The following is a 27,241-nucleotide window of genomic DNA, read 5'->3' as shown; positions in this document are numbered from 1 at the left end:
TACAGTGATCAGACGGGGACTTGGCTATTCCAGCTGGCAGTACTGTTGACTGAGGAAAAATCCACTACAATTTAAACAGCAAATATTTATTTGGGCAATTTCAATTGCAATTTAGGAGACACAGATTCAGGTAGAAACCCAAAATGTGCTTCAGAGAAGGCAAGGGTTTATAAAGGCAAAAAGAGACAAATTACACAGGTTGTTTTGCAAGATTTCTGACTGGCGCTGGCAATGACTGTTACTTCTTGGCTATATGTGATTGGTTGCTAAGGCCATCTCTAAGGCAAAAAGTTGTATCTGTGGTAGTAAGCATGTTTCTCGAAAGAAGGACAAGGTGACAACAGTGAAGCACAGTTCAAAAGCTGCATTTCACCTGGGTAGAGACATGGTGTGCGTGCATGCATAAGCCCCGTTTCCTTACTGGCCTCCCAGCCCCACTTTAGAAGCCTTGACTTTTGTTACTCCATTTTGTTACTGCTCTCCACAGCCCCCACAGTCATTTCTCTTGGATGATCCACTTCCTCGGAGAGGAATCTAACAAACTCTTCTGAGTGGGTGAGAGTGGCAGTGAGGGTGTGGGGAGGGGAGTATATATCCTTAGTCGTAGCATCCTCAGACCAGGTGGGGAAGAGACTCGGGGCTCACCATTCGGAATGGAGACTCACTCAGTCTCCACTCTCAGTTGCTGTTTCTGGTGTTTCCAATCTGGACACCCTTCCAGAGAGTGAACCTTCTGTCAGGCTGTTGCCTGGCTGCAGAGGAACCTAAGGCTCTCTTTCTTATAGCAACTGTCAACCATTCTGTTGAAGGAAGACCTGGAACCTTTAGTTCCTGAGCCTTTCCAGGGTGCTGTAAATGACCTGCTCACTGAAATTCATTCCTGTAGGTATCTGGCTTTGTCTCCTTTTCTTAGACAGCCATAGGCTTTTCTGGTCCCAAAATTCTGTGGCCATCTCTTTTCTGCTGTCTTTCTCTCTCTTAATCTCATCATTATATTTTTTCCTCTTTAAAAAAAATCATTTAAGTGTAATTTTATTGGGAATTGGGAGGTAAAGGAGGTAAATATATGCTCAACCTGCTATGTTTAACTGAAAAAAATATCCTACTTAGGACCCTCTAACAAGGCGTCTGAATCCTCATACCTCTGAAGGGCTGTATTTTGCCTTCACACTTTATTTGTAGCTTGGTTGATATAGAAAGCTAGTTTCAAAATTATTTTCCCTCACAGCTCGGAGGCTTTATTCTATTAGACTTCAAGCATCCACTGATGCTGAGGAGATGGGGATTCCTGTTCCTTTGTAGGTAATCTGTTTTTCTCTCACTGGAAGGTTTAGAGTCTTTATCCTTGATGTTCAATTTCACAGACGTGTCTCTCAAGGTGGGGATTTTTGAAATTCATCTCGTTTGGGAAATTCATCTTCCCACCCCGGGAAGAATGGCTCTCATCTCTGATTCCACCTTCTTTGCTACATGTTTTAAAGGGTATGGTCCCTCCATTCCCGTCTATCCCTCAGTAGAATGTCATTTGCTTACAATCTTCAAAATCTCTGGGTTGAGTCCCACCCCCCCTTCTTATCTATGTTATGGATTTATTCTCTTTTGTGAATCCTATAATCTCAGTGGGATTTGGGGAAAGAGAAAGGGTAAACGTGTATCCATCTGTCACCTTGACCTAGAAGTTTCACTTCTCTTTCAATATGCTCGTCACCTGATTGCTTACACCTCAGAATGTCCAGGTCTTTGCTTTCTAAATCAACTTGTAGTTATTTGTATGAACCGTCACTAGAATATTCTTACAAGACAGAACCAGTTTCATTTTGCATCGTTCCTATGTACACCTAGAAAAGATGGCTAATTAAAATTTTTATGCCAGAATAGAACTAAACAATTTAAATTATTGCTATTGCTATTTATGCTTAATTACAACATTCTCAAATGAAAACATCCCAAGAAAGACCCTAAAAAGAGAATACTGTAACTATAGTTCACCTTGTTCCTTTTTCTCCTCTTTTTTTTTCACTTTTGTCTTCTAAATGATCACTATCCCTAATTCCTTTCCCCTTCTCTCCTGAGTGGGTATATTTATATTTGTCCAAATTACTTTCCATATGCACTGTTGAAAATCAGCTTATTAAGTAATTCTAAGGTCTATAAATCATTGCAGAGTGCCTGCAGAAAGGACCCCGACTCTAAGGTACTCATTAAAAAAGAATACCAAAGAAGTCTTAACTACTTTGATCTTTAACTTTAAAAATAAAAACTTTTGGCTCTTCATTGATCATTTGGACTACATGTTTCAGTTCTGAATGGCCTCCTTGGGCTTTGCTAGAGTTAATAATAAGCCTTCAAGACCGCTATTTAATAGGTAAGTCTGCTAGCCTGTGAAATTCTTCTCAAGAATAGAAATAACAAGACTATACTTCAGTGTGAAAGTAATTAATGGCCATGCATGAAAAACTAAATACATGAGGTGAAAAATGGATTTTATACAACTCAAATATGTTAAGTGTTATAACACATATTGGAGCCATAAGTATATTTTGGCTTTATTGCTGTTAGTCATCATACCCATGCCTATCCATTCTGAAGGGTTTTTTGGTTTTATTTTTGGTAAAATTTTGTTCATTCTCTGACCAGTCCAGCAAATTTGGGTATTTTCTAGTCAAACAAGTAAAGAGCTTTGTTAAATGTGAAGAGAAATTTATTTACTGGTATAAAAATTTTAGGTAACATTGAAAGTTACCCAAGCATATCTTCAAAAGCTTTGCTTTACAAATGTTAGAAATGGTCTTAAAATGTTAATACTGAACTGATAGTTGAAATTCCTAACCTTGATGAGACTTAAATTTTTTATTTTTAATTTCTGAAGAATTTAATTTACCACAAAAACAACTCTGAGAGTTACATGAATATATAGTCAGAAATATTGCTACTCTCAGCATTAAATATTAGGAACTTTTCCATCCCTATTAAGCTTGCTATCATCATTCTGTCATTACATGATAAGTACCAAGAAATATGTATTTTAATAAATCATTTGTTAGTGAATAATATTTTATACAATGAAACCAAAGGAGTTTCATATAGTTTAAATCTCAAGATTCAAATCTCCAAAGAAAATATTCTGAATTTAAAATTTGTTTTGAAAATGGAGAGGGCTTAGCCTTTACAGCACAGTCTTTGGCCTGGCCAGGCTTTCATCAGAGCGGAGTCCTGGATGAGGAGCTGAGACGGGCCTCAGGCTGACTCGCAGAACGACTTGTCATCCAGATCCTGAACCAAGCCACTTCGTCTCTAGTTCACTGATTTTCCGATCATAAAATAAGGAGACAAATGCTTCTCTGTGTGTGTGAGAGCATACCATTTGTAATAAAATCCATTCCTTCTGTAATCTATACCTCTGTCTATTACTCCAAACATAAGAAAATGTACTCTGTAGAAAAAAATAGTAAATGTACTGCAACTAAACTTGAAGTTGGACTCTGAAAGGTTATTTTAGTCAGCTTCAGCTTTAAGCCTTGGAAATAATCTTGGATGCTAATGATGGTAGAATTTTCATAATTAAAGCAATTGTTTCATTCCTTGGTGCCCAAATTCCACTTCATGAAAATTATAACATTTAAAGGAACTCGTATGGACCTAGAATGAACATTTGATGAAGCTTTTCACTTAATTGAAGAAAATTTCTTGTTCTTAGCTGTTGGTTTTTCATTACAAAATTCTTGCTAAATCTTAAACAACCTGTCCTGTGGAAAATTATCAGTGACAATTTGCTTGAAATTATTACTTCAGAATTTATGGAATAAGACATGGAAAATATATGAGTGAGAATGTACATATGTCTGTATACCTTTTTTAAATTTAAGAGGTTTTTAAGAGATTATGGAATAGAAAGAAAAAACGCAAGATTCAAAGAGTGGATACCCTTAAATGATAACTTACTCACCAATAACTGGACCACTAAAATGTAGTGATTTTAGTGCAAACAGACACGTATTCTGTGTGGCGTGGACCACTTGTTGAATGAGAGGACTCCAGGTGGAAGGTCAAGGACATAAAACCACAGGAGCCGTGAGGGTGGGTCTTCAGCTTAGTGAAAATAAATGTACTGTGTTTCTTGAGAATTGGGCCCTAAATTTTCTTTCTCTACTTTAGAGGGAGTCAATGACATGTCTTCAGGGAATTTGACCAAACTTAGTTTTTGAAGGTTTATGAAGCATTGAATATGACTTGCGAATATTTATCATGTCTACAAACACATTTTAAAATATTTATATTGCAATCTATATAAAAATAAAACTATGAACAGCTGGACAAGAACACTGGTCTACTCGCCGAACTTTTTTCCAAGTTCCTTGACATCGAGGATTGCCAATCGCTTGCCAATGGAGAGTTTGATTCCTGAAAAAATATTTTGAAAACATTAGTTAACTAAAAGTAAACCAAAGAAAATTCTAACTTACAGAATTATAAACTGAGGGTATAAAAAAAAAAAAAGAATGATCAGATCTAGAATTTTGAAGTGCATTACAAATTGAAATTTTTAAAAATGATCACAAACTTGAGTTTCCCTTCTTTGGGTTCTATCAGAACAAGTTAGCGACTAATGCTTATTTGAGGACACGCTCATGTTGAAAGAGTAGTTTGAGGTTACTTATTCATTTCTCTCACTTGATCTGAATATATGAAGGGCCACATAAAGGGAAATGGCTTCCTATTTCATATGTATTTAAATAAGAGGGGTCTGAACCAAATGATCTCTGTAATCCTTTCCAACACTTTGATTCCAAAATGAAAAAATGAGAGAAATGGGCAGAACAAAGCCAGATTATTGAAATTATTATTTTTATAGTCACTGGAACCTCAGCCAGGATCTAAGGTACTTTATGGGTACAAATTAAATTATAAATTCATTTCAAGTCAAAATATGGATGAGGTATTCAGAAAGATATTAAGTCTGAATATTAAGGTTCTATTTCATATGAATTCCTTACCCAGTTTACCGTTCATATGGTGAAGTCAATACTGAGGCTGTTAGGCACAAGTGACTCATAAACATAAGTTCAAGTTATTAAATATTAAAATATACTAGGAAAATAATGATTAACTGGAAAGGTTCATATTTTACCTTCTAGTCTGTATTTTTACCAGTTCCATCTGACATACTTAAAACCATAATCCATGGCCAGCACGAAGTCTACCCTTCTCTTAGTTCAGAATAGTGTTACCGAAATTAACTGATAGGTAAGTACAGGACTGGGATAGATTTTCAAGATGGTAAAATGTTTTCATGGGTCAATTCTTTTGGACAATTCGTAGATTTTTGTAGGTTTATGACCCTGCAAAGCTGAGCCCACCACTATCTCAGTCATGATTTTATGACTACTACTGAATTGAGCGGTGGTTCTGAAATTTTGCTGTGGATGTGAATCACCTGGGCGGGAGCTCAGCAAACTATGACCTCTAACCCAATTCCAGCCACCCCCTGTTTCTGTATAGTCTATGAGTTAAGAATGATTTTTCAGATTTTTAAAGAGTTGAAAGAAAATCAAAAGAAGAATATTTCGTGACGCTTAAGAACTCTATGAAATTTAAATTTTAGTGTCCATTAATACAGTATTATTAGAACAAAGCCAAGCTCATCTGTTGCCATAGTGTCTATGGCTGCTTTTGTGCTATGATGGTAGAGTTGAGTAGTTGTGACAGAGACCATATGACCCGCAAAGCTGAAAATATCTATTCTCTGGTCCTTTACAGAAAATATTTGCCAACTCCTGACCTAGGAGATTGTTGAAAATCCACCCCCAAAGATTCTGATTCAAGTGGGGCTCAAGAATCTGTGTGTTTTAAATCACCATCCCAAGAGATTCTGATTCAGGTGGTCTTCAGAATCCCGCTTTGGAGCGATCAGGTTTTTGGGGTCATTTGGGAGCTTGGTGTGGATCCCAATATCCAAATTAGCCATTCATTCTGCAAGAGAGCCTCTGGCTCCGAGTGTGAACTGGGCCCTGGACTCTGGAATTGCTAGCTAGAAGGGTCTCCTCACTTATTCTTTTGACTCCCGAAATCATGCCTTGATATGCTACATACTGGTCAGCTGTTCAGGACATGGAGAGGACAGATCTCACCAAATGAGTAACAAGAAAAGTCCTTCAACCAATTTCCCTCCCTTACCCATCAGAGTCCAGGCCATCTCCAGAACAACGAAGGCTCATGGAGTTCATAGCTGGAGGCTGACAATCCACGCACACAGTGTACCCCTCTCGGAGATACTGCATCCATCGCGTCAGAGGTCGGTTTTCCATAGCGCAGTGAGGAGTCAGGGACTCTGTCTTGAACTCCATACAGTAGCTGCAGCCAAAAGAAGGAACAGTTTTATCCGCTGTAACAAGAGGTGGCCTAATGCTGTAGAAAGTCTTAGGAAGCTGTAATCCCCAAGGACATCTCACAGCCTGGAGGAGGTAGCGCAGAGCATCTTCCCAGTGGTACATCATCACAGAACACCTCGTAGAGTTTCTCATTCGCTGAACTATGATGATGTCTGACTGACAACTACAGTGAACCTTTTTGCTCTTTTTCAACCCATGACTGAATAACCTGGTCAACAGGAATTTGCAGAAATTTCAATATCCAGTATCCTGTCTAGTCTGACCACTAAATTGTGTATAGTGTGTGTACACTAAATTGTGTATATTTTCAGTAGGAAAATAGCCCTTGATAACTCTGCTTGTACTTTAATGAATTACATAAATTAAACAAGAACTTGCTTGAGCCTGAGAACAAGTGGGCCCTGGGAGGGCTAGTCCTTGACACCCAGGCCAGCACCTGTGTCTTTCTGCCCCACAAATGTTCCAGGGGCTGTCCCGACATTCCCCACTCAGCTCACCTGCATGATCTCTGGCAATGAGATGAGTTCTGACTTGAAGTCGAGCATCAAAGATATACTGGGCATCACAAGTAAAAAGAAATGGGCAGCTGAGATGATTTTCTGTGACAGCAGCCAGTGTCACCTATACTGAGCTGTGGAAAACTCTAACACTAAATGTGACTTGACTCTGAGGGCCTTGAGGGGAACATCCAGACAGGGGTGAATATTTTAGAGTCTTGTACTTAAAAGCAACACGATTTTACAATTCTTCAGAGAAACAAACATAGTAAAAGTTCTGAATGTTGCATTTTAGGTTCTAACTAAGCTAAAATGGACTAGTTTTTTATTCATAGAATTATGAGCTGTAACAGCCTAGATGAAAAGTGTTTGGAGAGCCTGCTTCAAAGAAGATCTTTAACAACAGTAGATCTCATTAAGGTATTGAGGTAGGAAATTCTATGACACAGCTTCAATCAACTTTAGACAGCTTAAACTGGACAACTCTTCAATGATATCTTCTCATCAAATTCTCATCACAAACCCATGTGGTAGGTATTAATACTGTCATTTTTCAAGAAGAAAAGAACCGAGGTGGCTAGTGAGCGACATTGTGGGGATTTGAACTTGCACCCATCTGGTGGCCCTGTTCTGACAGCAGAAGAGTAGACTTCTAGAGAGCATGGAGGTTCCTCCCTCCCAGCCTGGGCCTTTAGGTCCTGATAGAAATCCTCAGAGCTCAGGCGTGGGCCCCTTACAAATTCACCAAACAGAGGTGGTACTGGAGCCTGCAGTCCCACAAAGACTAAGAGAAGCATCCTTAGTGCGAGTGACAAAATAATATCTCATTTTTATATAGCGTGTTTCATTTTAGAGATCAGAGCTCAGAGACAGAGAAATCCTCATAGCCCCACAAAAACAGGGAGGGGACAAGTCTGGGTGAAGGGTCATGTTTCACCCAAAGTCAGGGAACAAGTGACAGAAGGAAACCCATAGTGCCAAGTTGACCTTATGGGCTGACTTGACCATACAACTGGGAAAACACAAGTGAAAAAACCACCGTATTACCCAGCATCCTCTGTGTCTGTAGACCACTGCGGAGACGCGGCTTGTCTGGTTCTCTCCTTGTTGAATGCAGAGGTAGTTATAAAGGCAGGAACTAGAAAAGGGAGAACGACATTGAACACATGGAGCCCGAAGTACTCGCAGCGACACTTCCCAAACTTGGTTTCAGACGTATCTAAAACCCTCCACCTCTAAGTCCAAAGGAGCAAGATGAGGCTGAATTACAGTGTCCCTAGAACCCCATTCCTGAAAGACTGGTGCGCATGCAAATGGGTAGGGAGGGGAAGTGCAGGGCTCTGACAGGCAGGCTTGTCTGCGGTGATAAATCACACCGTGTGAAAGGAAGGAGAGGGGCCAGGAAGAACCACCAAGAGGAAATGATAAAAAGATGGGGGGGGAAATACCAAGCGAAAAAGGGAGGTAATAGAGAGAGGCAGAGGATATTTTTAAAAACGAAACGAAGAGAAATATAGATAGAAGAAAGTAAAAAATGGAAGGAAGACAGAGAAGGAAGAAAGGGGAGAAGAAGACAAAAAAGAGAGAAAAGGGGATGGAAGGAGAAAAAAAAGATGATCAGAGAGACAGGAAATGAAAAAGGGAAAAGACAGAAGAAGCAAAGGAAGGAAGGGTGAGTGCTCCAGTCTCCAGTAACCAAAGTCCTGGAAGCTTTGCCACCAATTGCCAGCAGTGGTCATCTCCTCTTCCCTCTCCTCCCCCACTCTATCCCAACTCTGACACTCTCAGTAGGAGAAAAGAAAAGGAGCCGGGAATTCTTTCCTCCCACCTCTGCTCTGTTCTGTAATTTTATGTTGTTTGTGTCTCTCCTTCCTCTTTCATCTCTAAGTCTAGGGAGGGTTTCGCTCCATGCAACACCTGGAGATAACCTCTTGGTTCCACTGTGCTGTCGAGTCAAGGAAGACGGGGTTTTACCTTGTTTATCACTGTAGCCCTCACACATTTACACGCTCAATAAATATGTGTGCCATGAATGAATGGGTCGATGAGTGAATGAATAAAGTCACGAAATTGCCACCAAGGGGCCCTGGTCCTACTTCCCCGTGGGCTTCTGTTCTTATACTGAGCCTTGCAGCTAAGATGGCTTAACAACCCTTCCTACCTTTCATTTCAGAAACTGGATGATCCCAGGAAGGGCAGAGACCACCTGATGCTGGCTTATGCGATGCCAAAGTCATCATCAACACGAGCAAAATGGCGTGAGGGTTCTGGTTGCAAAATAGATGCTTCAAGCCTACGTGTTCATTTTACCTGGCTCCCTACTGCCACAAGATGGCAGCCCTAATTCTCTTTTAGATTTTCTTAGTGAGGAGTCATTTTTACGTTACCAGAGAATATAAGACAAGAGTGGCTTAATTCCTCGTGGCGACTCGCTCCTAAGAGACGCAGGTACTGCTGTCGTCTCTTGTGGTCTGGTGCCCAATCTCTCCAGTGGCGTGGACAGTTCTCCACATCTAGAGGGAGCCCTGAGTCCCAGCTGCCTGGCTCTTCCTTGCTGCACTAATAGGTTTAATTGTTTTCCAAAGAGAACATGCTCTGCTTTCAAAATGTGACTGTAGCTTCGGAACGTCCAAACTCCACGGACAGAATCAAAAAGAACAAGTGAGTGCATGTATGTCAGGATCCTTCTCTGTGTCTCTTAGACCTAATTATCAGAAACACAAACAGCCAAAGGGTTTTATTTTCCCATGTCTCGTTTTCATTTCTGTTCTTCTGATGCATTTATGTGTTTATTCACGAAGTGAAGAAGGCAGTTACTGCTAAATCCACGTAGCATTACACGTCAAACTATAAAATTTTCGGGATGTGTTTCTTTAGCTCAAAACATTTCTTTGATCTCCTAATTTGCACTGCATATGGTATTAAAAAAGTTCAGAGGCAATGTACTTAACGAATAGCTCAGAAAAAAAATTAGGACGTAGAGGGCAAGTATATGACTATAGTTTCTGATATAAAGCCCTTGGAAAAAGTTCTACAGTAATAAAATTAAAAGCTAATAGTTGTGCACTCTTACATTTCCAGGCACAATGCTAATCTAAGCACTTCTTTCATGCGTTAACTCATTTAATTCTCACAACAACCCTCTGAGATAGATACTGTTATTTTCCCATTTCACGGATAAGGCACAGAGAGGTTGAGGAGTGTGTTCAAGGCTCATGTCTAAATATGACAGTGCCTGGCTATGTCTCCCAAACCACGCCCCTCACTGTCAGTGCCACTGCCTCCATTACAAAGCAGATTACAGCATTTCACCATTTGATACCACGTATTTCCCATGGATTACTTATACTCTGCTTTATTTTTCCTTTCTGTCCCTGATCCCCGTCCTTAATGTGAAGTGAGATCTAAGAAAGGAACGGGGAAAATGGTAGCCCTTACACTCTGAGTCCCCTGGGCCGCGGGAGAGGGTGGGGCATGGGAGCCAGGGCCAGGAGGTGGAGGGGGCTCCCAGGGGGCACAGATTAAGGCCTGTAGTAGGATGGCACCCTGCGTGTTTACAGGCTGCTCATTTACAAAGTACTTTCACATTGTGTGTTACGGATCTTCACAAAAGCTTTGTAAAGAGATCTTATGCCAATTTTACTCATCAGAAAACTGAGCTCACAGAGGTTAAATGAAGGGAAAATAAAGAGTAAATGACTAAGCGAGGACCCCAGCACAGAAGATGCGTTCTGCTTTTTTAAGACCTACTATCCACATTCAGTGTCAAGCCTCTGGAGTTGTGACCCATGATAAAGGCAGGCCAGTAATCTGGACCCTGTCTCCTCTCCTCCAGGTCCCCTCCCCTCAAGCCCCGGGCTTGGCCTGGTGGCACATTCTATTGAGAGGGCGCCCTCCTCCTGGCACCAGTCTTCGGTAAACAGACCAGGAGCCAGGTCGCCTGGGGAACTCTGAACAGCACCACTTTTTAATATCCTTCACAAATCTAATTTTCATGACTTAAGAGTGGTAAGTAATTTAGAAATTATTTTTGCCTCCAGTCCCACTTCTGCTTATGTGCAGAAGCACGTAGCCGGTGCCTGGGACAAAGGCTCTCAATAAACGCTGGTTCCCCCCTCTTCCCCTTCCTGGCAACAATATTCAAATATCATAAAGTCTCTGTTATCAGGCTACTTGCCAACTTTGTTGGCATCCTATCAGCCTACCATTGTTCGGTTTTACAACAACTTCCACTTCTAAAAGCGTGGCACCGCACAGACTCACTTTGAACATGAAAGTAAATTACCTTTGCTTTGAGAATTTCGCCAAGCCTCTGACACAATCGGGTGTCAGAAAGGCAGGCCCAGAACCACTGGTCTGTAGATATAGCATAGAAGAGAAGAGAAGGAGAATTTGACAAATAACACCAGCCTGGAACCATACACTTTATAATAAAAATTGATCTCTCTTCAGGGGGAAAACACATATAAACATTTCTCAGTAAGTGTAACCAATACAATAATGTGGCTTTTTGGATTTGTTTCTATGATAAAAATATAGTCAAAATACGCATTAAGTGAAACAGGAAAAATGCAACAGCTACTTGATCATTAATAAGAATGCTTCAGTGATCTTGTTTCATTCACTGGCTTCATTTACGGGCCTTTATATTTCAACTTAGTTACCAGATGCTGTAATTACAGTTTTAGCTCTAATGATAACAGTTAACAGCAAAGCACTATGAAGCGGGAAAACGCACAAGATTTAGAGCCGTGAGACCCAGGTTTAAATTCTGGTAGTCCTCTCTGAGCTCCAATGTCCTTGTGCGTAAACCAAAAATAATGACACTGTCCTATCTCCAGGATAGGCAGAATAATGGCCCCCCAAAGACGCCCATGTCCTAACCCCCAGAACCTGTGAATATATTACGTTATTTTGCAGAGATCAATTAAATTTGCAGACAGAATTAAGGTTGATAGTTGACCTGAAAATTGGGAGATTATCCTGGATTATCCGGGTGAGCTGAATGTAATCACAAGGGTCCTTCAAGAGGCAGAGGAAGTTGTTACTACAGAAGAAAGGCACAGAGAGGCAATGATGCTGGCTGTGTCGATGGAGGAAAGGGCCATGAGAAAAGGAAAGTGGACAGCCTCTGGGTGGTGAAAAGGCAAGGAAGCGATCCTCTCCCAGAGCTTCAGAAAGGAACACAGCCCTGCTGACACCCTGATGTTAGCCCAGCGACACTCTTGTCCGACTTCTGACCCACAGAACTGTAAGATAAGAAATCTGCATTGTGTAAGTCACTGAGTTTGCGGTAACCTGTTACCTCCAACTTTCTGAGCTATTGACAAAAGGTTGCACAGCACACGCTTGGTGTTTCTCTAGAACGTGCTTTCCTGAAAGTGAATCTCTTCATTGTAGCATCATTCGTCATTTTGGTAGGCTGAGAATTTTCCAATTCATCAAGCCCTGGTTCCATTAGGATTCAAAGTTCTTCCCTCTGCCTAGCTCTTTGCTCGCCCGTTTTACTATAGCCAGCAAGAAGAAACCAGACTGCACCTTCAAGACTTGGCTTGGAAATCTCCTCAGCTAAATATCCATGAAAAGGCGAGGAGAGGGGTTCTCCCCTAGAGCCTTTAGAAGGAAACACAGCCCTGCTGACCCCTTGATTTTAGCCCAGTGAGATGTGTGTTGAACTTCTATCCCACAGATCTATAAGATAATAAATGTGTGTTGTTTTAAGCCCCTAAGTTTGTGGTAATTTGTTACAGCAGTTATAGAAAACTATGACCCTCTCTTATAGGATTGCTATGAAGACTGAACCAATAGTGTCTATAAAAGCGCTCTGCCGTGCACACGTAAGGGGTCAGAATGCCATGCAACAAAGCCTCCTGCTCTGTGAATAGGAAGTCTGGTGGAGGGGGGAGGTAGGAATAGGTACACAAGTGACCCACAGCAGGATGGAGAGCCCCTAGATTGAGGGGGGTACTCCTTCTCTATGCTCCCTCTCCAACCAGCATATCCTTCTGTCACAGCACTCGCTCATCACCCTGAGTTATAAGTGACTATGATACATGTGTTACTCAAGTTTGTATTTCCAAAACCTAGTACAGTCGTGGTATGTTGTTGGTGCTCAGTGAATCTTAAATTAATGAAACAAAGAAACGGATGCACTGGAACTAGGGTGAAACAGGGCCTGGGGCCCCAGAAGAATCCACTAAATTTTCACCTTCCTGTCTCATTTCCCCCTTGTTTTCCCTTCGTAGTCCATCATTTTCCAAAGAGTATTTTACGGAACACCGGTGATTTAGTGATCGAATAAGGTGGGAAAACACTCCACATCCTATCTCCCTCTTAGAGAACGAAAACGCACATCAGCATATGAAAGGCTCCTAGAAGTTCTTGGGTGGACAAAATTGTCTGACTGGTTTACCCCACATTTTCCAGACTAAACCCTGTTTTTGCACTTCAGGAACTTCTGCCTTCAGGAAATTTAAGTGATCCAGCTGTGACGCAGGGGGCTGAGGGAAAAACCGTGTCCCCGTGCTTGGGTGAGAGCTGCGGTTCTGGGACATCAGTGAGCAGCAGGCTCCCTGGAGGCCTTGTAACCACGCAGAGGGCTGGGCCCCCTCCAGGGATTCTGATCCGGTGGATCTGGGTGGAGCCCGAAGAACTTGCCTTTCTAACAAGTTCCCGGGTGAGGTGGATGCTGCTGGTCGGGGACTACCATTTGGGAACCACCAGACTGGCATATTCGAGGGGGCCCGCCCTCCTGCCCAGCTCCCTGACCAGGAGCCATCATTTCTAAGACATCCCAACAGGAAAGTGAATCTCAGGGCCAAAGTCAGGGCTGCGAACGCCAGCGGCCCTGCCCCAAGGAGAGACTGCTCCTCTTTTCCAAATTAGGAGATTTTATTTTACCTTATTAAGAAAGGAGGCCATTAAGGATAGATCTCTCCTGTTAGTTTTACATCAAAGTTGCTAACACCTTCTGGGGAGTCACAGAAGACTGCTGCTTCTTAAAATCCTCTTAGTGGAGTTAGGAGGGAGAGGTGGCTGGGGGGGAATCTGGGAATTGGAGGGCATTGGAGGACGGCAGGCCTGTGGGCTTTGCCCAGTCCCAGGACAGAGGAGTGGACATCTCCAGGCAGAGAAAAGAACCCCAGGGGGCAGGGTGTGGGCCCAACGCTCCCTCGGACCCCTGGCCCATGTTCCATAGCATCCTCTTCATTGCCCTTCCTGTCCCCTTTCCTTCGACCTGCATTGTCCTGTTATAAAGAGATCCAGGGCTGGGAAGGGGTCTGTGACAGCCTGGAGCAACATGGAAGAGTCAAACGTGCTGAAGAAACCCTGCCTGGCAGCCAGACACTGTACATGAGCAGAGCAGCCACTTTTTCTGACAGACCTACCACAGGTTTTAAGAGTAAGGTCCTGCAGCGACTCCCTCCCTGAGCCTTTTCTGCAGTGTTCCTGCACCGTGCATAAGTTGAACGTGATTTTGTTCTATGACTGTTCCTGTGAGCACTAAACTACTTCCCTGTGGGCTTAACACGACTGCCATACCCACGCGAGGCCTCCAGCCTGGCCTGGCCATGTGCCACTCCTCTCCCAGAGCCATCTTTCCAAATCACAGATCTGATCCCACAGGCCCCTGCAGAAAACAGCCCAGTGGCTTCCCAGGGCTCGTATGATAAAGACAAGAATCCTACACAGGGAGCTCCCTGCACTGAGCAGATGTCAGCCCAGAAGCTGCCCGTCTGGCTCTCCGTGCTCCCGACACACTGGCCTCCCTTCAGCTTCTCAGATGGGCCTTGTGCGTCCCCCGTGTTATACAAATGAGCTAAAGATGGCCCCTATGCTGTTTATTTCCTCAAAGCCTACTGGCACCAAACTCAAACTTTTATACATCCAATTGTTTTAAAAATAGCCACACCGTAGCCTCTGGACTCCCCATCTTGTGCAACCATGTCCAAGCACCACCCAACAGAGGTTGACTCTTGTGGTCATGTTTTCCTAGCTAAGCCTACAAATCCCTCTAAGGCTCGACACCTGGCTACAGTCATGTACTGTATGAAGACATTTTGGTGGATGACGGAACGCATATATGACGGTGGTCCTTAAGATTAGTACCCTATAGCCTATGTGTATAGAAGGCTATTCTATCCAGGCTTGTGTGAGCACACTCTATGATGTTCACACAATGACGAAACCACCTAACGATGCATTTCTCAGAATGTACGCCCATTGTTAAGTGACAAAGGACTGTATCTGGTTCACCACACTGGTCACTCTGATGGGGCAGCTCTACATATCCCAGCCTCATCTCCACATCCTCAGGGAAGCCCCTCCGCTCCGCATCTCTGTGCCTCCCCGCCTCCCCCAAGACCAGAGGAAATCGGCTTATTACACACACTCGTAACTCCACATGCCTCTCACTTGTTTACCAGCTGCACCAAATTGTAGCTGTCATTTTAGGGGATTAATTCCCTAGGATGATCTGACTGTCATCTCCCTCTCCCGCTAAACTGTGATCTACATGACAGCAGGCTCCATGTAACTTTTCTCACCATTGTGACCCTGGCTCCCAGCCCAGCGCCTGGCATCCAGTAGACTCTCAATAAATATTTGTGTGTGGGATGGAAAAAAGGAACAAAGTGGCTTGACAAGGGTCATGTTGACATGAAATTTTCCAGGTTCCTATGAAAAACATATAATCTTTGCTACCCTGAGAAGTCAGCATTTTGCTCTATCAGACTCAATCTCAATCAACACATCAGTATTGGCCTTTTCGCTTATTTCTTTCTGAACTTCATAGGCTCCAGCCTCATTAATGAGCCAACTCCTGGCCCCTCCATTGGCCACTCCACAACCAGAACGATCTTTTACAATCACAACTATGATCACATTAGCCCCAATCCAGTCAGCTGGAGAGGAGAGGTAGGTGTTTTAAGCGAATCATTTTATCATTGTTTAGGAATTTATAATTTTGACACTGTTTTCACACATATGTGGGTGTGCATGATTAACCAGGAACTACAGTGAAAGGTGAAATAGAATTATCCTTACTGGATACTTCCTATCATGTGTGAACTATCGTCATCCTACCTAAAGTTCTTTGTCGCCAGCTTGAGTCAGTTCACTAAAACCCCACAGTGCCACGTGTCCTTTACACCCAGCGCATGCACAGGAGAAGGAGGCACACTGAGTCACCAACACACAGAGGGAGGGGGAGAGAAGGAGGGCCTGGATGCATTTGTGCAGCTGCCTGCTAACTCTGTTAAGCATTTCCTGAGCTTCCTATCTCCTCTGGGCAGACCGGCCCATCCCAGGGACCCTCCCACTCCCTGCAGCGCATGGAACTTTCCCTGCACAGCTCGTGGCCTTTCACGGGACGAAGAGATGGAAAGTCATCAAAGACAACGAAAGGAGCGACCATGAAAACCTCAGTACCAAAGGAGTGCCCGCAGTCCTGGCCCTCAGGCGTTGAGTACTCCAGGCAGCCGGCTCTCTCCTCCAGGGGCGGGCAGGGCGCCCCTCCGTTCAGGGGCTCCTGCCGCACCGGGCGCCTCCGCACGCGGGCCGTTGGCTTGCACTGGTCGGCGCAGCCGCTCCAGGGGCTCCACTCCCCCACGATGCACGGGCGAGCTGCAAAACAGCAGGGGGCGCTCACCTGAGTCCGCGCCGCCGGCCAGGCTGCGCCCGCCAACGTCAACAGCAGAGCTCAGCTCAGGGCCACTGCGCTCTGCCTGGGCCCTGTGTCAGGAGCAAACACAATGCCTCAGCAGGTCCCAGTGACTCCACCCGCCCTGATGGTTAACTGATAATCAGATACCTTTCAGAGGCAGGCGGATGTTCCAGAATCCTGAAGGTGGGTCTGAGCCAAGGACACACCAGTAAAAGAGAGGATGCCTTCAGGGTACTTCCTCATACTCCCCCGCCTTAGAGCAGATCTTTGTTCTGGTTTTACCTTGATCTTAACTTTCTCCTCCCTTGCCCAGAACAGTATACTGCACCCACCCATAATCCATCACCTGCCCAGGTCAGTTTTTATCCGCAGATGTGTCTCCATAGGAAAAGGTTTTGGGCCACATCGAGGCACCCCTATACTGTAGGTTTCTCCTGGATGCTCTCCTCATCCTCCTTGGCTCACAGACAGAAACCACGAGAGGTGGAGTTTAGAGATGGAGACCCGGGGCCCCAGAGGTGAAGAGGACTCGTGGTCCTCAACAAAGGGACAGAGGCAGAGCGACAATTCCGGGGTCATGACTGTAAAGTCAGTGTGGTCGCACATTTAACTTTCCCATTTAGTCCTACGGAGTCTTTTCAAAGGACTGTAATGAGTTTTTAAAATGAATCCCTTCAGGACTTGAAATTCGATATAAGAAAAGAACAAGAACACAGAAGATGTACGTCTGAAGCAGAGGCCAAAACTCTTCCTTTCCCACGAATTGTGCCTCACTTTTCCTCCTTACAGTGTCTTCACCAAGAAACCACGTGAGCTTCTTTGAAAGCTTGATTTGGACTGCTGACAGTTTGTGCTTGCAAACTCATTTTGCCTCTCAGCAAACTGGTTCAGGCTTCCTGGCTTTGGGAAGATGTATCATTTGGCAGCACATAGCTACCTCTGACATGCAACGGGTCACACATGACATAAACCCCTGTCAGTAATTCAAAAATTTCAAACTGTTTTAAAACATGCTTTTACTAAGCACCTAAAAACTCGTAGGTATCGCATGTCAACTACCTAAAAAAGCAAGAATGAGCCACCTTAGAGTTCATTACCAACATCCACCATGCACACATCCTTTGGAAAATCAATAACAGGTCACTTCCTGCCCTTGTCATCTCCTGTTGACCCTCCCTTTTTTATTTCACAATCCCATGATTTAATTGTCCCAGAGAACCAGAAGGCATTTAAAGAACCTGCTAGGCTAGAAGCTGGTTGAGAAGGACTCCTGTCCTTAATTCTTTCAACAACTCTCTTCCTCCTCCCAATTTCTCCATCCCTGAGCCTAGCTAGTCCTGCCCTGATGTGTCGACTTGAACAACACTTAATAATACACTTGCTTTTTTTAAAAATACACTTGTTTCAAAGATTAACATTTGGACATCACTATAAAATAAAATTTTGCCATGGCACTAACTCCAAATTTAGCAGTATGACCTTAGGCCACATTTTATCCATATGGTAAAAGATGACCTTGGGGAGAGTTTTCTGACTGCATTTAGTCTCCTTGTATTTCTTCAACATTTGTGTCTCATGTCCAATGTTTATTTATTTTATTTGGTTTGACCCCTAGTTAAAATCCTCAAATCACAGAATCACGGAATCAGTTTTTGTTCCTGTTGGTTAAGGTATGTCCCTGGCAAACTGCTATGTCTCATTTTTCCAATCCATGACTTTAACAGCCCCATAAAGAGAAGCAGAACGTTCTAGAGCCCTGAACAACAACATCTTGATGGCTTCATTGTAAGACAAAATGAAAAAAAGTTCCCATTGGAATGACATGAGTAAAAAGGTGTTTCATAAAATATCTTGAGTGGGGACATCAATCTGAAGTATTTATTCCTCTTCTGCACAAAAGATTCTATTCTTGACTACCTTGTGAACTTTCGATTATTTGGGTTGCAATTCATCGTAGATCACAGATATCGCTGGTCACAGAGGTTAGGGGAAGTACAGAAACTTCTGACAGATTTATGACCACCAGTCACATATCACAGCTGCGTGACACAGACTTCCTTTTGAACTATTCCATTAGGATTCTTGTCCCCTTTCCACTAAGGCTTATCTAATTCACATCTGTATCCAGCACATCAAAATATTCTTTCTTAAAATCTGACTTTCTCAGTTTTCACATTTCACGAGCTGTTACTGGAGGCTGCTAGTCAGCAGCGTGACCTCCTTTGACCCCAAGCTTGTCACAGCTTCCCGAGGGCTTAATAGTTAGAATTTGATGACATCATCCCATCCCTTTTAGGGGAAAGAAGCCTAGATTTAATGGGTGCCAGGAAGCGTGGCAAGCTCCTTCTTTTCTTTTCTTCTTGTTTGAACTCAATATAATATTCAGATGGAGTTTCCCCAGAAGTAGATCCTGAGACACAGATTTGAAAGCAAGTAACTTATTTGGCAGGTGATCCCAAGAAGCACAATAAAGGAATGGAGAACAGAGACGGAGAAGTAGGCACAGAAGAGAACAGAGACGTAAAGTAAGTTCCTACATTAGGTCCAGTGGGCACCGCTGGCTTTCACCTCCCTGGAAAGTGAGAGAATGGATGATCGAGTGGGTAAGGAATTAAGTTTTTCCTGATGTACCTGCTGGCCCTCTTTTCTCAAGTACTCTCTGGTTATCAGATGTCCCTACCATAGCCACAAGGAGAATGGCCAAGAACAGAGAAGTAGGTTAAGTATTTCAGTAAGGAATCTGCGCCCAAGATCAGGGTGCGTTTGCACATGTCCTAACAGCGACATCCAGTCAATAAACCTTTGTTGAATGAATGAACTTGCATTGGGCAGGTTCCTCCTCCTTCCTGAATAATGTTCTACCTTGAAACAGACTCTGGTCGGTCCTAAGGAAGTAAGAAGCCAAGCACTGACAGAGGCCCCGGCATGAGAAGGAAAGCCAGTGGAAGGACAGGAGCAAAATCAGAAACTCCCACAGCCAAACACATGGGAATCTAACCTGGGCCAGAGTTGTCTGGACTCTCCTGGCAATGGTGGCCCCCAAGGGTGGCCCCTGGAAGGAGCCTTGCTTTCTGTGCCTTAAGGTTAGGCAGATCCCAGCTTCTCCTGGCAGCCACAAGAACCTTCAAGTCCTTTTTAGTGCATTTATATCTCCTGCCAGTAACATATCTTGAAAGTAACAAGCTTCTTTAATTTTATCATCTGTGGCGTGAAGTGGTATTTCCTTTATCTGAGGCAAATTTCCCTCAGGCAAGAATTTCAGAATATGGTGAACAAAATATCTGTGTTTATCTTATCTGTGCCACTCACGGACTTACTGTTTCAGTAGATGTCCTTCTCTCCAGCACACATGTCATGTTGAGGACTCCAGCTTTTGGACCTGTCCTTCTTGAGACAATTCCCTTTCTCGGAATTACCGCTGGACTTTCTCCAGGTCCGCTCACAGCCTCAGTGAGCTGTGGCAACCAGACTAGACACACTATTCTCAATCCTCAGGTATCAAAGAGTAATTAAAAAAAAAAAAACCAAACATTTTTCTAGGTGATGCCAAATACACACATGCACAGCAACAAACTGAGCTGACAGCCAGAGTCCCTCATTTCATAAACACAGTTTGGATTATTTCTTCTTAATGTAAGGCCTCACTCTTGTTCTCATGTAGTATCTCCTTGGTTAATCACAGACTCAAGACTTCCCTTTTGTAATCTGGCCCTGTCTGGCTCTCTGCCACCTAGAAGTTGAAGGCCACCCACGACCAAGCGCTTTCTCCCTCTCGTTGTTAAGTTCAAATAGTCTTCATGATTCCTAAGGAAATATCCTTTTTACACTGCACCCAGAGCGGTATCATTTAAGCATAGCTTTTGTTCTCTGATGTTCTATGAAAGAAAAATCAAACAGCCCCTTTATCCACACACACATCTCTTGGTGACACAACTTTAAATGTATGTCATCTGCCTTTTCTCTCTCCTTATGTATATCCTTTTCTGGGGAACGTTGGCAAAATTGTGGAAGTTGAATGAGACTACGTTGCCCAAGAGCCTAATTACCCCCTCGAAAAGCTCTAATAAATGCTCAGGGATTTTTTTCCTCTTGTAGATACCATGTCATCTGGCTTCATAGATTTTTTTTTAAAATTTTGGGACATTAATTGGACAAGTCCATGAAATGCCAGCAAGACAATGAAATGGGCTGCTTCCTTAGAAAAATAGAATTTTATATACCATGCAAACTCAGGCAAAAAGGGGAAACAAATCAAAAAGATAATGATGCTTTTCCTGGGTAGTAAGTTTCCAGGTAGTTGTTTTCGTCTTTCGTACATTTCTGTATTTTCCTAACTTTCTGCAACAAACATACATTTTGTAGTCAGGGAAGGAAAATGTTATTTTAAAAAGGCCATGTGGATACGCCCCAGATGGCAGGGCCCTCCGGAGCCGCAGATAACAGCCCCCGGGTGGAATGACTGGTCACATTGTTTTGACAAATGTTATTAAGCGACACCACGATAGCTACTGGGAGATTGCAAAGAGGAGCAGGACACATTTTTAGCCCTTGAGGAGAACACAGTTGATGAAGAGTGAAGGCTCACTCACTCTACAGTATTTATCTGGGGCCTTCCCTGAAAAGCACACGGCTTCGCATGAAGCCTCATTTCTCCAAGGCAGTAAAAACATAATGTTTAAATGTGTGGGCTCTGCATCCAGAGTTCCTGGGTTCAAATCTCAATCCATCACGTAGTGGTATGACTTTGGACAAATTGCCTAACTCTCCCGTGCCCCGGTTACTTAGTCCGTAAGATGAGACCAAAATGAGGCACAACCTCGGCAGGTGGTGAGAGCTCAGTAAGTTTAGAGCTGTGAGGGTGCCTGGCACAGAGGGAATGCTGGGTAAGTGCTGACCACTTCGACCTCCTTGACTACACACCCAGGGCCGCAGCCAAACCTGTGAAGTGAAGTCGTGTGGAATACTGGTGCCAGGCCCTGCTCAGTTTTTCTGCAGAGACAAAGGCAGGGGAAGCCACACGCTGTCTCTCAGGCCACACTGGCTCCAGCAAAGCCTCAACACTCTAAATCATTGTAGGCTGGGCTCTCCTTCCTTTGGGCGAGTTTTGGAGCCCATAGCTTCAAGCAGAGGGCCCCTCTCCCTCCAGATATGATGTCATCAGATTTTGGCCAGTTTTTGGCCTAGATTCCCCATAAATCTGGGAGAACAGACTGGCTCACACAGGCTACTCAATTTTTGTCCTGCTCTGCTTCGGTTAATTATTACTCTTTCCTTAAGCTGCTCATCCAAGATCTAATGCCATCTACTGTTTCTATGAACTTAGAACAGAGACTGTAGGAACCCAGCTGATGAATTAGAGACTGGGGTGTTTTGAGCCCGATAAGCCAGCCTCCCAAGAGGTCTTCCAGGGCAGGTCACTTGGATGTGTCCTCCTGCTCTGCTTCCCATCCCTGATCAGGTTCAGCCAATGGAGATTCTTCTATCCTTTTTTCCATGTGGAGGGGAGGATTTGTGGAGCTACATTATTGGTGTCGAAACCCATGCGATCATCATAATGAGATGATAATGAGTTAATTAGTTACTGAGATATTAGTTTCAGAACAGATTTGGGGGAGGGTTCAGTAATTCTATAGATCCAATAACTTATTTTTATTTTTACGGAGTAAAAGAAACCCCAACTTTCTATTTAGAAAAAGAAATTCCAGTATTTCATCTTTTAGCCACACCAAAAAAATTAATGCATTTATCAAGATAAAAAAAATCAGAAGGAATAGAAGTAAGGCATGCTTAGCTGTAAGACATAGTTCCATTTTTCATTCACTATTAAGGTAATTTCAGTCGAAAAGGCTTCAGGCAGCATCGCTCAGTAACCCAACACTGGGTAAGGAGGCGAAGAGATTCTAAGAGGCAGAATGGTTCTCTGTACAGAGAGTAACTGGGGGCTCTGCACTGCTGAAACTTATCTAGAAATATACAATAGCCGTGCACTGGCACGAACGGACAGGGCTGCTGGCAGCTGGAAGTCGGGCAGCCGTGGGTTCAGATCTCACTGTGCTGCCCATTGATGTGAACTTGGTAATGGGAGAGTCTGAAAGTCTCAGTTCCTGCAGCTGTAAGACACTCCTCCAGGCCAACCACACCTTTTCCCAAACTCCAGAGTCAGCACAGCCCCGACCCTGTCCAGGGCTGAGGGGACTGAGCATCCAGCCCGGCATCGCCCTCGCCCTCAGCTCGGAGGCGGAGCAGGCTCAGTCTCGCCAAGTGGCCAACTTCCAATTGTCTCTATTTTCTTCTTCCCTTTCCAAGAAACTCCAGGCGCAGAGCATTTACCAAGGAGGAGACTTTTCAGCCCTATGTTTCAGTGCCCCAGGCCTGCAGGGTCCTCTGTTAACTCTCTGGGGAAGGGCACACAGGGCTCCTGAATATGCCGCTTTTCCAATCCTATCAGCCTCCAGCTCCGTTTCCAACTTCCGGTCCTGGTCCAGCGCTCACAGCTCTTCCCCAGGCCCAAGGTTGCTGTGATTCCTTTGTGAGTTCTTCCTGAGATGGTAGGGTCATCTCTCCTCTATTCCTCACTCGACGAATCCCCACTCCAAAATGATTGGCTCTCTGTCTTAATATTTCTCCCTCCTGATCTGAAAATAGGGGATTTATTTTTGACCAAATAAATTTGAGGATTCCGCAACTCCTGCTCGCACTGTTAGGCCTCACTGGAAAGCCGGTTCTCATAACACTTGCTGTCTTTCCCCATGCCTCTTCAGTGCCTGAATCTCTCCATATCTAGCTGCGTTCACTGTCTGTTCTGTTCACCAGGTTGGCCTCAGGTCCTAGCCTAGCTGGGCACAGAAGGCTGACACCCACCAGTTACTGCTGGACAGCCACATGATGCTCTCCTGCAAGAATTCTCCTTCCCTTCTCGGGACCACTCACTCATTCTCCAGGATTACGGCTGCCCATTGCTTCTCTGGGACGTCTTCCTTGAATTCCTCAGGTCTTCTGAGTTTTCCTCTCTGTCCTCCCGGATCCCTTATTTGGGCACAAAGCATGTTGCAGGTGGTTTTGCCTGTGTCTTTCCCTGCTCCAATGGGAACTTCTAGGGAGCAGAGACTGTGTCCTCATCATCTCTGTATCCCTGTGCTTGCCACAGACCAGGACACAATTATCTGGACTCTAGGAATTCTGTATTTACCTTTAAAATGTAGGCAAAACCCCTGATGAGAGAGTGGTCCTACCACAGTGACAAAGGCTTCGCTAGAGGGTTCAGCTAACTGAGGGAACAGGAGTTTAGGTAGGATGCTGAGAGGAAGGAGGGTGGGGACAGCTGGCCGGAGGGCACTGCATTTCCTTAATAACTGACTCTTCACTTTAGTAGGAAAATACCCTGGCTTTGGAGCAGGAAAGGGAAAGAAGCTTATCAAAAAGAAGATCAATATTCACAGGTAAATCATTAGCTTTCAATCAGGGTCAAAACGTCTCAATGTTTTTAACTGTGTTCTTCAGCGGCAGGCCTGGGTGACCATCCTGCCATGGGCTGGTGGCCTCTTCCAACACCAAAGAGGCAGAAAGGATGCTCCTTTCGGGAGGGCATCTGGATCCCCAAGGAATGGCACAGTCCTGTGGGTTACTCTCCCAGGAAGATGCTGGGGTCCTTGAGGTCAAACCTTAACATATGTGTGGCTTTTGGGCTGATGAGATTAAAAGGGAGCTGGGTTTCTTTTATTTCTAGAATTGGGTTCTCTCATGGGTTCTCTCAGGTACCCCTGATTCTTCAGGATTATACTCCCCATTTCTTCCTTTACCTTTTATTTTAATTAAATCAACATTTATTGAGCCCTTACCAGGGGCTGTGATACTGTGGGAAATTTAAAGATGAAAAGACTGACCCTAAAGGAAAACCAGCAAGATTAAAACATAACAGGAACGCTGAGATAAAAATCTTTATCATGCTATATGGACAAAATTGAATTCAAGGAACATATCTAACCTCTCCTTGAGGAAGGGGCTATGCCACATGCTGGAGTCCAGAGGTGAGGACAACCGTGGTCCTCACAGGAACTTGTTCTGCAGAAGGAAGTGCCCTCCCAGAGCAAGACTTTGGCACAAAGTGGGATAATTACACATTCCTTCCCTCATCACCTCTGGCCAGGCTCCTAAGATCTGCTGGCTAACAATGAAAGCATGGAGCCCGGCCCGGGGCCGTGCCCCTGGAATCTGTCAATGCCACCTCTCCAGGAGGGAGGTGGCCCTACCACGCTGGAGTTCTTGAATGGAAGAATTCATCAGGCAGCGGTGGCCCCACACCCTTCCAGGAAAGCGGAGGGCTCCAGCCCCTTCCATCCAGGCTCTGGTGAGGAAGGGTGCTTTAGAGCAGTAAGTCTAGATGGAGACTCCGGAGACCCCTGGATGGAGAGGGCTGGGAGACCCTAGGATGGAGAGTGTGGGGGTGCACGTGGATGGACAGGGCCGAAGGACCCTAGGATAGATGGAGCTGGGCGTATCTGGAAGAAAGGGGCTGGAGGACCCAAAGATGGAGGCGGCTGGGTGCACCTGGATGGAGGGGTCTGGAGTGGGCCTGGATAGAGGGTCTGGACCCGCCAGGACGAAAGGGGCTGAGGGACCCTGGCTCCGGCGCTGGGGTCCTAGGTGTGGGACCCTGTGCCCCTTGGCTGCGGGCGAACAGTCGACGCCCCACCCTCGGCCCCGCCACCCACCTGGGCACGCCCTGGAGTAGTCGAAGCAGCAGTCCCCGGTGAGGCGGCAGGCTTCGTCGCAGAAGCACGTCCCGTAGACCCTGTCCAACCTCCAGCCGCGGGCGAAGCAGGTGGGGTCCCGGCCGGGGCAGCAGCGCCCCGCCTCGGCGCAGCCGGCCAGGGCCCCGGGCCACAGCCGGGCCAGCGCGCACAGCGCCATCCACAGCGTCCTCATGGCCAGCGCTCGGGCGGCGTCCGGGGCAAGCGCGGCGCTCCTCCGAGAGCGGAGGCCCGGAGCAGCCCGACCCGGCCCGGCCCTGCCCCGCGCCGGCCCCCGCCCTCCGCCCTCCGCCCTCCCGCGCCGCCCCTCCCCGGGCCTGGCGAGGCGCCCGTCGGGGCCCGGGTGGGGCTGCGGCCGCGCCGGCCCAGGTGGGGAGCGCGCCTGGCCCCCGGCGCCCCACGATCGGCGCTCGGGGCTCCAGCGCCCCCGCCCCAGCCCGCGGGGACCGCCTGGGAGCGAGAGGAGAAGCAGGTGCTCTGGGATCGCAGAGGCCCGGGGAGCGTCTGGGGCCCCAGCATCCCGGCCAGGGCGGCCACATTTCCTGGCTCCGAACGTCGGGGGACGCGTTAGCGGGTGGTCATTTAATCTGTAAAGCCAGGGGACTTGAATAGCGCTGGATGGGCAGCAGGCACGTCTCAGCGGCACGGTGCGCGCGGGTCGCCTGGCGTCGCGCAGGGAAGCCTATAGTGTACTTTTCCGGGGCCCGTCCCGGGACACAGAGGCCCTTCAGAAGCAAGGAGATAAGCCCAAAGCAGCATCCTTTCTTTCTGCTGCATTTTATAATGGGATTTTCCTGCCCCAGGAAAATGAAACTCTGCTTCACCGAAGAGGCAATTAATGAACGTGAAGGCGAGGTTAAATGAGATATAAACGGTGCTCTGCTTTCTGTTAAGGCAGGTTCCCCAAAGAAACCCTGCTTAATGATATTTTAGAAATAACTGCCGCTTTAATCAAGTACTTGTCTGACTTTTCAGATACGTTTTCTTCCCTCTTTCTCTCCAAGTATATTTTCGGCACCTCACTCTTTTCGTTAACCAAAAATTATCCTGGAAATTTCATTTTATTCTATGTTCTTAAATCATTTACACTATTATGGTTTTTATGAGAAACCAGGAATCTAAAGTTTTCTCTTTCTGTGAATCTAAGCTGTCTAATTATTTAATTTCAGAAACTAATTTTTTTTCCTTTATCATACAAAGACTTCTCATAGAGGAATTTCCTTTACGCTTTAGAGAGAAAAATAACCAAAAGTAAGAAAAAAAAAAAAGTTACTATAAAAGTAGTAAAACAATACAATACCCAAACTTTATCACAGATAAATTTGGCCCATGTAGAATGTAATCTTTTTTTCATTGTCCAAGGAAAACACACTCTAAAGTTAAAAAGGAATTCTTTCTTTGTGATTATTTATCAAATAAATCTCAGGATTGGAAATTTATTTTTGTTTTCCTCTTTAGGTAGGCCTCTCTTACTTTTGCAATTTAAATAAATAACATAGACCTTTTTATTTTTTATATTTTTAGTTCTTGGTGGTTGCTACTAAATAACTTTGTCAGCAAATTATACCCTCTGCCTTTTACCTGCGTTGTAGGTTTTATTAGCAGCTTTATACTAACTCATTCATGTAATTTATCCCCTGCTTCCTCCCCAAGGCTGTCTGCTTTATGGATTGCCCTTTGCTAGAGGCTTATTCTGTAATGCCATAAGAATCTGGGATTGTTCCAGAAATGTAAAGGAAAATGATTCACTGACAAGTTCATTTTCAGGAATAAAACATGAAATGAAGTGACAGAGAAAAGTGGAAGAAGATGACCTCCGGATTAAGAGGATTAAAAATATAATGCCAATGTCTGCTCAAACACCGTTTCTTCCCCACTCCCCTTCTCCTTATACCGAGACAAAACCAAAACCAAAAATCAAAACCAAAAAGTTTCGGATCT

The 27,241-nt window shown here is 44.8% G+C and overlaps 1 protein-coding gene across 1 annotated transcript; it reads right to left on the bottom strand.

Moving 5' to 3' along the window:
* Positions 1 to 70: 70 nt before the first annotated feature.
* SBSPON (somatomedin B and thrombospondin type 1 domain containing) lies at positions 71 to 25,611 on the bottom strand. Its single transcript, XM_023648463.2, has 5 exons — positions 25,262 to 25,611; positions 16,316 to 16,510; positions 7,934 to 8,024; positions 6,175 to 6,351; positions 71 to 4,401 (listed from the first exon to the last, which is right to left on the bottom strand). The coding sequence occupies exons 1-5, from the start codon at positions 25,473 to 25,475 to the stop codon at positions 4,284 to 4,286; spliced, it is 795 nt and encodes a 264-aa protein (XP_023504231.1). The 5' UTR covers positions 25,476 to 25,611; the 3' UTR covers positions 71 to 4,283.
* Between the last annotated feature and the right edge of the window lie 1,630 nt (positions 25,612 to 27,241).

Source organism: Equus caballus, chromosome 9, assembly GCF_041296265.1.
Source record: "Equus caballus isolate H_3958 breed thoroughbred chromosome 9, TB-T2T, whole genome shotgun sequence".
In the NCBI taxonomy this organism is placed as follows: Eukaryota; Metazoa; Chordata; class Mammalia; order Perissodactyla; family Equidae; genus Equus; species Equus caballus.
This window is presented reverse-complemented; position numbering and strand designations above follow the sequence as displayed.

Bases quoted from the DNA above. Each gene is read 5' to 3' on its own strand.
- SBSPON (XM_023648463.2), bottom strand. From the start codon at position 25,475: ATGAGGACGCTGTGGATGGCGCTGTGCGCGCTGGCCCGGCTGTGGCCC. The intron at 16,511-25,261 runs GTGGGTGGCGGG...GCTGTTTTGCAG, and splicing joins CTACTCCAGGGCGTGCCCAG to CTCGCCCGTGCATCGTGGGG. The intron at 6,352-7,933 runs GTAATACGGTGG...TTTTGGCTGCAG, and splicing joins ACAGACACAGAGGATGCTGG to CTACTGTATGGAGTTCAAGA.